The sequence below is a fragment of the Cetorhinus maximus genome, chromosome 14 (assembly GCF_964194155.1).
Source record: "Cetorhinus maximus chromosome 14, sCetMax3.hap1.1, whole genome shotgun sequence".
NCBI lineage: Eukaryota > Metazoa > Chordata > Chondrichthyes > Lamniformes > Cetorhinidae > Cetorhinus > Cetorhinus maximus.
The window spans coordinates 75,631,954-75,644,135 of NC_135892.1; the positions used below are offsets into that span (position 1 = coordinate 75,631,954).

Below are 12,182 nucleotides of genomic sequence, written 5' to 3' on the forward strand. Positions count from 1 at the left end.
AAAGTTAAATAACTGGCTAACAAAAGAAGTTAAAGATTGCATTTGATCAAAGGAATTGGCTTATAAGGTTGCCTGAAAAGGTCGTAAGCCCAAGGATTGGGAGCAATTTAGAATCTAACAAAGGAGGACCAAGAAACTGAAAAAGGTAGGGAAAAGAGAATAAGCTAACAAGAAACATAGAGACGGACTGTAAAAGCTTCTTTAGGTATGTGAAAAGGAAAAGATTAGCAAGGACAAAAGTGGGTCCGTTACAGGCAGGGACAAGAGAATTTATAATGGAGAGCAGGGAAATGATGGAGAAACTAAACAATTACTTTGTGCCTATCTTCACAAAGGAAAATGTAAAAAAATCTCCCAGAAATACTATGGAACCAAGGGGAACTTGTGAAAATGAGGAAGTGAAAGAAATTAATATTAATGAAGAGGTAGTACTTGGAAAATTAATTGGATTGAAGGTTGATAAATCCCTGGACCAGATGAGCTACATCCCAAAGCGTTGAAGGAGTTGGCTATAGAGACAGTGGATGCATTGGTGGTTATCTTTCAAAACTCTATAGATTCTGGAAAGCTCCTGTAGGCTGGAAAGTAGCAATTGTAACCTCACTATTTAAGAAGAGAGGGAGCGAGAAAACGGAGAACTACAGACCCGTTTAACATCAATAGTAAGGAAAATGTTAGAATCTATTATAAAGAATTTGATAACTGGACACTTAGAAATAATGACGTTTCGCCAGAGTCAACATTGATTTATGAATGGGAAATCATGTTTGACAACCTGTTAGAGTATTTTGAGGATGTTACTTGTAGCATAGATAAAGGGGAACCAGTGGGTTGGTGTATTTGGATTTTCAGAAGGCTTTTAATAAGGTCCCACACAGGAGATTAGCAAGCAAAATTAGAGCACATGGGATTGGGGGTAATTCACTGATATTGTTTGAGAATTGGTTAACAGACAGAAAATAGGGAGTAGGAATAAGTGGGTCATTCTCAGGATGGCAAGCAGTTACTAGTGAGGGATCGCAAGGATCAGTGCTGGGGCCAGAGCTGTCCGCAATGTATATAAATGCAATATTTCCAAATTTGCCGATGACACAAAACTAGGTGGGAATGTAAGTTGTGAGGAGGATGCAAGGAGGCTTCAAGGGAATTTGGACAGGTTAAGTGAGTGGGCAAGAACATGACAGATAGAATATAATGTGAATAAGTTATCCACTCTGGTAGAAAAAAACAGAAATACAGAGTATTTCTTAAATGGTGAGAGGTTGAGAAATGTTGATGTCCAAAGGGACATGGGTGTCCTTATTCATGAGTCACTAAAAGCTAGCATGCAGGTGCAACAAGGAATTAGGAAGGTAAATGGTAGTTGGCCTTCATCGCAAGAGTTTTTGAGTTAGAAGGCATCAGGGATATCAGAAGTGTGTCTGCATGGTGCAAACATGGGACCGAAGTTTGGCAAAATAACTAGGGGAATCCTGAGACTGAGAGGAGGGAACCCAGGGAAAGGTTCCAGAGAAAGAGGGGACCCAAGGAGAAAGACCACCAACGTCTCCAAGAAAGAGGCTCCAAGTAGCAATAATGCTTCAGTTGGCAGGCTCCATAGAGTAAGGGCTCGGGAGAAGCTCTAGAGAGCTCAAAAGGCAGCGAAAAGATGGTAACTCTGTGTCAAAGTGTCATAGAGGTCTACAGCACAGCAAAAGGCTCTTCGGCCCATTAAGTCTGCATCAGTCAAACAAGTACCTAACTATTCTAATCCCATTTTCCAGCACCAGGCCCATAGCCTTGTATGCCATGGCATCGCAAGTGCACATCCAAATACTTCTTAAATGTTATGTCGGTTTCTGCCTCTACCACCCTTTTAGGCAGTGAGTTCAAGATTCCCGCCACCCTCTGGGTTAAAAAATTCTTCCTTGCATCCCCTCTAAACCTCCTGCCCCTTACTTAAATCTATGCCCCCTGGTTATTGATCCCTCCACCAAGGGGAAATGATCCTTCCTGTCTACCCTATCTATGCCCCTCATAATTTTATACACCTCAATCATGTTCCCCCCTCAATCTCCTCTGCTCCAGGGAAAATAACCCTAGTCTATCCAATCTCTCTTCATAACTAAAACTCTCCAGCCCAGGCAACATCCTGGTAAATCTCCTCTGCACTCTCTCCAGTGCAACCACCTCCTTCCTATAATGTGGATTTCAGAACTGCATGCAATACTCTAGCTGTGGCCTAACCAGTATTTTATACAGTTCCAGCATAGCCTCCCTGCTCCTCTATTCTATGCCTCAGCTAATAAAGGCAAGTATCCCATATGCCTTCTTAACCACCTTATCTACCTGTCCCACTACCTTAAGGGACCAGTGGACGTGCATATTAAGGTCCCTCTGAACCTCGGTGCTTCCCAGGGTCCTACCATTCATCGTGTATTCCCGTGCCTTGTTCGTCCTGCCCATGTGCATCACCTTACACTTATCCGGATTAAATTCCATTTACCACTGATCAGCCCATCTGACCAGCCCGTCTATATCCTTCTGTAATCTAAGGCTATCCTCCTCACTATTTACCACCCATTTTTATGTCATCCGCGAACTTACTGATCAACCCTCCTATATTCAAGTCTGAATTGTTTATATATACCACAAACAGAAAGGGACCCAGCACCGATCCCTGTGGAACCCCACTGGGCACAGGCATCCAGTCACAAAAACACCCCTGAACCATCACCCTCTGCTTCCTGCCACTTAGTCAATTCTGGATCGAATTTGCCAAATTGCCTTGGATCTCATGGGCTCTTACCTTCATTATCAGTCTCCCATGCGGGAGCTTATCAAAAGCCTTGCTGAAGTCTAGGTAAATTACGTCAACTGCATTACCCTCATCTATACACTGTTTACCTCTTTGAGAAATTCAAATTGGTCAGACATGACCGCCCCTTAACAAATCCATGCTGACTGTCCTTAATTAATCCCTGCCTCTCCAAGTGTAGATTAATTCTGACCCCCAGAATTGCTTCCAATAGTTTCCCCACCACTGAGGTTAGACTGACTGGCCTGTAGTTCCCTGGTTTATCCCTTCCTCCCTTCTTGAATAACGGTACCACATTGGCTGTCCTCCAGTCCTCTGGTACCTCTCCTGTGGCCAGAGAGGTATTGAAAGTTATTATCAGCGCCCCTGCTATCTCCTCCCTTGCTTCACTCAAGAGCCTGGGATACATTTCATCCAGGCCTGGAGATTTATCTACTTTTAAGCCTGCCAGACCACTTAGAACCTCCTCCCTTTCTATGCTAATTTCTTTAATTATATCACAGTCCTTCTGTCTGATTTCCATACTCACATCGTCTCTCTCACTTGCGAACACCGACACAAAGTATTCATTTAGAACCCTACCTATGTCTTCCAGCTCCACGCACATTACCACTATGGTCCTTAATGGCCCTACTCTTTCCCTAGTTATCCACTTACTCTTAATGTACTTATAAAATAACTTTGAATTTTCCTTTATTTTACCTGCCAATGTTTCTTCATGCCCCCTTTTTGCTCTCCTAATTTCCTTTTTAAGTTCCCCCCTACACATTCTATACTCCTCTGGGGCTTCCGCTATTTTGAGCCCTCAGTATCTGCCATATGCCTCCCTTTTTCTCTTTATCCAATCCTGTATATCGCTCGACATCCAGGGTACCCTGGATTTGATGGTCCCACCCTTTGACTTTACTGGAATATGTTGGCCCTGTACTGTGCCTCTTTCCTTCTTGAATGAGTCCCACTGCTCTGACGCAGATTTACCTAAAAGTAGCTGCTCCCAGTCCACTCTGGCCAAATCATATCTGATCTTATTAAAATTGGCCTTCCCCCAATTTAGAACTCTGATTTCTGGCCCATCTTATCCTTTTCCATAACAACCTTGAATCTAATGGAGTTACGATCACTATCTGCAAAATTCTCCCCCACTGATACACCTACCACTTGCCCGTCGTCATTCCCTAAAATTAAGTCCAGGACCGTCCTCTCTCTTGTAGGACCTTCTACGTACTGGCTTAAAAAGTTCTCCTGAATGCATTTTAAGAATTCCGCTCTCTCTAAACCTATCACACTATGACTAAGCCAATTAATGTTGGGGAATTTGAAATCCCCCGACGATTACTACCCTATTATTTTTACACTTATCTGAAATTTGCCTACATATCTGCTTTTCTATTTTGCTCTGATTATTTGGGGGCCTATAGTACACTCCCAGCAATGTGATTGCTCCTTTTTTGTTTTTCAGTTCTACCCATATGGCTTCATTTGAGGAGCCTTCTAAGATGTCATCCTTCCTTACTGCTTTAATTGATTCCTTGATCAATATTGCAATACCCCCTCTTACCTCCTTCCCTGTCTCGCCTGAAGACCCTATATCCTGGAATATTGAGCTGCCAATCCTGCCCCTCTCTCAACCATGTCTCTGTGACAGCAATAACATCATACTTCGATGTGTTAATATGTGCCCTCAACTCATCTGCCTTATTCGTCAGACTCCTTGCATTAAAATAAATGCCATCCATCCTTGCCAAACTCCCTTGTGCCTTAACTGGCCTATAATTTCTATGTCTCCCAGACTCACTTGCTCTATCTTCTAATTTTGTCTGTGCATCTCCCCCTGCTGAACCTCCTCTCAGGATGCCATCCCCCTGCTAAGTTAGTTTAAACCCTCCCCAACAGCACTAGCAAACCTCCCTGCAAGGATGTTGGTCCCATTCCAGTTCAGATGCAACCAGTCCACCTTGTACAGGTCCCACTGCCCCTAGAAACGGCCCCAATACCCCAGAAATCTAAAGCCCTCCCCCCTACACCATCTCTCCAACCACACATTCATCTGGACTAACCTCCTATTTCTATACTCACTAGCGTATGGCACCGGAAGTAATCCAAAAATCACTACCTTTGAGGTCCTGTTTTTTAATCTGTTTCCTAGCTCCCTAAATTCTGCTTGCAGGACCTCATCCCTCTTTCTACCTATGTCATTGGTACTAATACGTACCACAATCTCTGTCTGTTTTCCCTCCCCCTTTAGAATGCCCTGCGGCCGTTCAGTGACATCCTTGACCCTGGCACCAGGGAGGCAACATACCATCCTGAATTCACATCTACGGCCGCAGAAACACCTGTGCTGCGTGCCCTCTGGGCAAAGGTAACTCTTTGGAGCAGTGGTGTTCTGATTGGCCTGGCCAAAGATCTGGAGTTGTGCCTGTGAGTCGGTGCTAGCGTTTGGCCTTGGGAAGCCAGTGGAATGTAGTCTCGGGAGAAGAGAGTAAACTATTAGGAGGTCAGCAGTATTTGAGGCAGTCTGAGTCAGAACGATTTTTGGAAGGCACTCAGAGGCTAGATCTTTGCAGGCGAGGACTGGAAATCCCTTGTGGGGGAGACAGAGTTTTAACAAGATTGTGTAACTCACAGTGGACATTGACATCTGGGTGGGTTGCAGAGACTGTCTTGGTTACATCTGCCATTTATTATGCAGTATAGTGTTTTCAACCACTGTTTGCCTGTTAATTCACATGTACCTCATGTTGATTCTGAATGTTAAGAGTATAAGATAGATATTGTAAATTGTTTTATTTTTCTCACTTCAACTAGTAAAGTTTATTCCATTTGTTTAACAACTGTGGAATCTTGTGCCTTTATTCTTTTAGTAAGTACCTGGGATCTCGGGCTTAGTCTACTTTAAACAAAAAGTTACTGGTCCCTCACAGGATCGTACCAAAAACTTGGGGATCTAGTCCAAGATCATAGCTTTCAGTCAGGTTGCACCTGGAGTACTATGTACTGTTTTGATCTCCTTAAAAAATGTACTTGCCTTAGAGGGGTGCAACAAAGGTTTGCTAGATTGGGCAGCCCTGTCATCTCAGGAATTAATGAGGATAAATTGACCAGAATGGACTCGTATTCTGTGGAGGTTGGAAGAGGCATTGACAGGATAGCTGCTGATAGGCTGTAAATCATGGCTGGAGATTCTAGAACTAGGCATCATAGTCTCAGGATAAGGGATCAACCATTTAGAACTGAGATGCTGAGAAACTTCTTCACTCGGTGGATTGTGAATCTTTGGAATTCTCTACCCCAGAGGGCTGTAGATATGCAGGTGATAAGTATATTTAAGATTAAGGTTCATAGATTTCAATAGAGGGGAATTGAGGGATATGGGGACAGGACATGAAAGTCGAGTTGATGTAGAAGTTCAGCCATGATTTAAAAATAGAAAATGCTAGAAATACTAAGCAGGTCAGGCAGCATCTGTGGAGAATGACTTGAAATTTTATTTCTATGACCTTTCATCAGAACTGGAAAAAGTTAGAACCATAGAACACTACAGCACAGAAAACAGGCCATTCGGCCCTTCTAGTCTGTGCGAATTATTATTCCGCTAGTCCCATTGACCTGCACCTAGTCCATAGAAATGTAAATACAATAAATTGTCCATAATTTTATTGAATGGTGGAGCAGATTGAATTGGCTGTATTGACCTACCCCTGCACCTATTTCTATTGTCCCTATGCCAGGAATTGTCTGATTATATGTGACCATTTTAGTGTGTGTGTGTGTGTGAATATGAATAGCTTTTATATTTATAAATATAGATATTTTACTCAGTTCCCACTGCACATTTCCAACTAAAATGCTGGATGAGTTCAGTTGACTGCCTCTGGCAGTACTGTTCTCTAACTAGTTGTTGATGGGAGCAAATCAGGTTAGCTCAATTTTTTTGAGTTTCCTTCACTATGAAGAAAGTAGTTCAAGTTGGTGCTTCAGCAGTGGAAAAATTTCCATTTATGTCGAAATACAGGCACTGAATTATGTGGAAATACAGCCACTGAATTAAGATACAACACCTTGGTAAATTAGCATGTTAGGTTGTTCCAACATCCCTGCTGTTGACTGTAAGAAATCTTTTGAGTTTGCACATAAAGGACAATTGGTTTGTCAACCACGTTACGTCGAAAGGCTTTATAACCTTGTTAAAACATTGCTCCAATGATGATAATATGCCACTTGTGTGTTTTGTATGACAATTTGCTGCTTTACGAGGCTAAGTTGGAAAACCAAGTCACAGCACTGTGTGTTAGGTGGATTGTCTTGAACCTTGCGACAAACTTTTGTAGGTCACACTAATTCACAGTGGTAAACAGTCTGATCCGGGTGACCACAGTCACATACTGGACTGTCATTCAAATTCCATTTGTGAAGGATATATGGTGATATTGCAGGGAGAGTGTGGATCCTGTTGCGTGTGGACCTCTTGTTTTCAAGGGAGGTCATACCCTGAAGGTTCCACTGTCAGATCACTCACCACCCCTTTGATGATGTTCGTGCCATTTGTCCTTTCTCTCAAAACTTGCAACGCTAAAAGCATTCACAGAGCTCCAGAAAGGCTTGCGTGAATTGAGTCATATATTCAGGAGGTCCTGAAGATCTTTATGGATTGACAGTTCTGGGCCTTAGTAGTGGCCTTAAAAATGCATAACACTCTGTATGGTATTTATTTTTTCTGTCTTTTAGGTGATACTGGGCAAGGTATAAGAGCATGGATAAAAGATGTACTGAAACAAGATCTGATTTTTCAACACATACGTGTAATTTATCCAACAGCATCTTTAAGGTATCATTTAACTATCTGAAAATAAATGTTCAATGCAAGTATGCCTAAGACCCAGTAAGTTAGAACCACATTCTCTCAGCCAGAATTAGAAAATTACTAAGTAACATTTTGTTTATAAGAGAGTTGAATTATAAATACTGTATTTCATTTTTTCTGAATCACCCAACTTTGATAATCTTGTGAAATAACTGTTCTTTGACCTCTATATTTGACACTGTTATCTTAAATATAAATATTTAATTGGATAAAGTATCAACTTTCTGGTGTCTTCTGAATTCTGCTATGGATATATCTATTCAGAGATAGCAGTGTATTTCCCATGCACTTCTTATAGTGAGTTGCAGAAAAGAGATAATGGGAGATGGGAACAATTGGTTCGCAGTTGTAGCCAAGTTCTAACATAACTAAGTTATTTAGTAGGCTTCAGGTTAACGTTTTGTAGAACAGCCAAAGTAAACAACGCAAAAGTCAGCTTTTTAACTATTTAAATTTATGTCTTTGTACCAACATTTAAACCATGGCCGGTTTACCCTTTTTCTTGTTCTGTCATATTTTTAATTGGTCTTAATTTCAAGTTACGAATTAACTGTCCTAAATTTGATTTGCACACATGATTGCTTTTTATTATCACTTTTTCAGAGCATATACACCTATGAATGGAACCCTGTCAAACGTGTGGTTTGACAGGTACAAAATTTCCAATAACTGTCCGGAACATCTTGAATCGATGGATTCAATGTGCCATACACTGGGTAGGTTGGTGGATGAAGAGGTCAAAGCTGGAGTTGCAAAGGACAGATTAATTTTAGGTAAAAATGTTATCAGTTTTCCTAATATTTTAAACAAAACACACGGTAATCTAAGAATCTACCTTTTCTTTTCCATTCCTGTTTCCTGTCTGCTATCCTTCCATCAAGTATGTTTATCCTGGCACAGTCACTGGATTGTATCACAGATTCACTGTCTAAAAATAAAGATGCATGTGGTTGATCATATCCTTTTGCACTTATAATTTTGGTCATATCATTTAGTTTGTGAAGTCAATCATTTTTTAACTCCTGGGCAAAAGAGGATTGTTTTACTTAGAAAGTATGTGTACTTGTCTAATCAGTTTCCTTCCAACATGATTTCTTTGCTTGATACTGGGGAAACCTGATACCTTTATTTCAACTCTGGCGGGAGAAAATGCACATTTGCAGTGGATTATTAAATCTGGTACTGCTGTAACTTCACACATTTAACTACTCAAAAGAATCTGGTGGTTTTTAACATTCACAGCAAGTGGTAAATTAAACCAAGGGCAATATACTTCTGATTTTGTATTTTAGTTTGCTTTTAGAAAGATCAAAAAACAACCACCAGCTATATTTCCAACATAATGATAAAATTTATTTTGGCAATTGTGTATTCTTGCTTGTTATTCATACTGACAAACATATCTGATGTTAAGTGATATATTTGCAGTTCATAGCTGTTGAAAAGTTACAGCTATCATTCGGAATGAAACTATTAGTAAATTGGCCCAGAGGGAACAAGAATAAAGAGGTAGTTAGCTCACCCATCCTGTAGCTGTTGTAGATAGTAACGTTTGCCTACAGCAAGAATATCTGTTTTATGAGGTAGTCTGAATCTTGAGCGCTACAAGCAGCATTATTGACATCAGAGTTAAAAACACAGCCTCGAGTTACCCAATTTATAATTGTCAGGGACTGGAAACATATTAACCTCACAATGTAGCTTTCTTTGTTGCTGTTTAGCACATTGCTGTCCTACAATTCTGCTAACATTGAGACAATGCAAATTCAAAATGGCCAGCTTAATGAGGTCAGACGAATTCATTCTCAGCTGTACATTTTTGCTGCAATTAACATTGCAATATTTAAAAACACATTTGAAAAATTTTAGTACCACAGTAATTGGAAAGATTAAATTACCAGCTGTGTAGGAAGTGAAACCACGTCCCAGTATTTGTTTTCTCTGATTCAGACATTATACACAGATGCAAAGCAGGAAAGCTTAGATGCTCATTGAAATTTTGAACTAGGTGACGTACTATGTATTAGAGTCCAACATTCTGAGTAGCCAATGGGCCATTTCTTTGTATGGTTCACGTTGATTATGTTGTCTGTTTGTATTTGACTTCAATTTTCTCTATATTTCTTTTTGTAAGTCTCGTTTTCCTTTAAGTCTCCAGCATCCTGTATGTCTCCCAGTTTCACTGTGTTTCTGTCATAATTGCTAATTTATTAATATAACCATTCATTATCTCTATCCTTTTTGGAAGTGCAGTGTAAACACAGAATGATCACCAACCTAGTAGAATTGGCTAAGAAGCTGCCACCGCATGCAATGTTGAGGAAACTAAGGAACAAGGGTCAGACAGGGAGGGAGTGAAGTAGTTAAGGAATTCTCAGCTGGGTAAGTGCAGGGATCACATAATTAAGATACTAGCCAATTCTCTAGGTTTTAACAAGTTAAATTAAAATCAGAATTTGATTTGTGGCACTATATGTGTTTTTCTTTTCTTGAATGTTTAATTATTGCTGCCGATGACTCATCCATTGAAAAATAGAACTGACACCAAAAGTTCGACATCATTGATTAATATAATTAAGTCCAGAAATATTTTTTATGTTAATAAATAAACTAAATTGATCGATGGTAGTTGAAAACATACTTGTGTACATTTGCAATCAGTGAAGATTTTTTATGGAGTACCAGGAAACAACAATGATTACAATGACATTTAATATTGAATAACAAATTCAAACTTAATCTTATTGAAATAATAAAAACATTCAATGTGAAGATTAGCAAGAAGATGTCTTCCAAAATTACTTCATGTAGTTGTCATTGGTTTCCTTTCGTTATTGAAGATGGTGTTTCTTGCGTTTCATCTGGCGGGCGTTCTAACATGGCAGTGGAGTCCAATTGCAGACCTGCATGGTTTTCCACAGTAAAGACAAGGATGAATTGTCTCATTTTGGTCTGGAACCTTTTAGCTGTCTGTGTTCCTTGCTGTTCGAAGGGAGCAACACCACTATTTGAGATTGTTCCCCAGATAGTCCTTCTGCATTTCTTTCCCAGTCTTTGGTGGACATGCCACATTTCCTGAAGTTTTCCTCAAGAAATCTTTGAACCGTAAACTCGGCCTAATTCACAGGCAATGTCCAAGTTTAAGTGGTGAATACATGACCGCCTTAGGGATTTTATCATCAGTCACACATACTACATGTCCAATCCATCTGAGCTGAGCTCTGATAATGAATGCTTCAATTCCAGACATTTCTGCTCTTTGAAGTAACTCAGTGTTGGGCACTTTACCCTCCCATTTGATGCCCATGATGTTCCAAATGTATCTCATGTGGAACCTGACAAATTGCTTAATATAATAAAAACAGAAAATGCTGGAAAACCTCAGCAGGTCTGGCAGCATCTGTGGAGAGAGAAAGGGAGTTAACATTTCAAGTCCATATGACTCTTCTTCCTAGGATTGCTGCTCTCACCACTTCCTGAGATCCACACTCAGTGCCATGTGCCACCATATGTATACACTTGACCTCACTCTCCAGCAGTACCGACTTACCCTATCTCAAAGCTGTCCTTGTCCCCAGTTTCATTTTATTCTTCATCTCATCCGACACTTTAACAATAAACTTTTTCTCTTCCCTTCTGGTGTTAATGAACCTGCACAGATGCTGCCAAACCTGCTGAGGTTTTCCAGCATTTTTTTTGTTATTATTTCAGATTTCCAGAATCTGCAGTATTTTGCTTTTATCAAACTGCTCAATATGCCTGGAATAGGTAGTCCATATCCCACAGGCACATAGGAGGGTAGGTATTACCACAGCTTTTAGGGATGAGAAATTTCTGCCATTTGGTGGAATTCTGACTTTTGAATAATGGAATTCTGCCCTTGTAATTTTTTTTCTGACCTCCGCCACTGCCTCCTCCCAATGTAGACAAAACCAGGAAGAGAGAGTCTCAAAGCCTGGAAAATCTCTGCCAATAATGAGGCTGGGAGTAGGGCCAGGTAAGCAATCACTCCTTCTACTACATTCCTCGTTATCCGTCCAGCACCAAAGGCGGCGAGAGGGGAAGCAGCAGAGCCTGAGTCTCCAGGGAGTTAGGCAGTCTTAAGACCATAAGACGTAAGAGCAGAAGTAGGGCATTCAGCCCATCGAGTCTGCTCCACCATTCAATGAGATCATGGCTGATCTGATAATCCTCAACTCCACTTTCCTGCCTTTTCCATATAACCCTTGATTCCCTTACTGACTAAAAATCTGTCTATCTCAGCCTTGAATATACTGAATAACCTAGCCTCTTCAGCCCTCTGCGGTAAAGAATTCCACAGATTGACTACCCTCTGAGATGATAAATTCCTCTTCTTCTCTGTTTTAAATCGGCGCCCCTTTACTCTGAGATTATGCCCTCTAGTCCTAGACTCTCCCACAAAGGGAAGCAACCTCTCAGCATCTACCCTGTCAAGCCCCCTAAGAATCTTTTATGTTTCAATGAGGTCGCCTCTCATTCTTCTAAACTCCAATGAGTACA

At 40.7% G+C, this 12,182-nt stretch overlaps 1 protein-coding gene across 1 annotated transcript in view; it reads left to right on the top strand.

Annotated features, from left to right (window-relative positions):
• The window catches only part of lyplal1 (lysophospholipase like 1), a 52,337-nt gene that overhangs the window by 21,576 nt on the left and 18,579 nt on the right, over positions 1–12,182 (top strand). The window contains exons 2-3 of the mRNA XM_078557096.1: positions 7,526–7,625; positions 8,265–8,434. Coding sequence (XP_078413222.1) covers positions 7,526–7,625; positions 8,265–8,434 — 270 coding nt within the window. The remainder of the gene's footprint in view (positions 1–7,525; positions 7,626–8,264; positions 8,435–12,182) is intronic.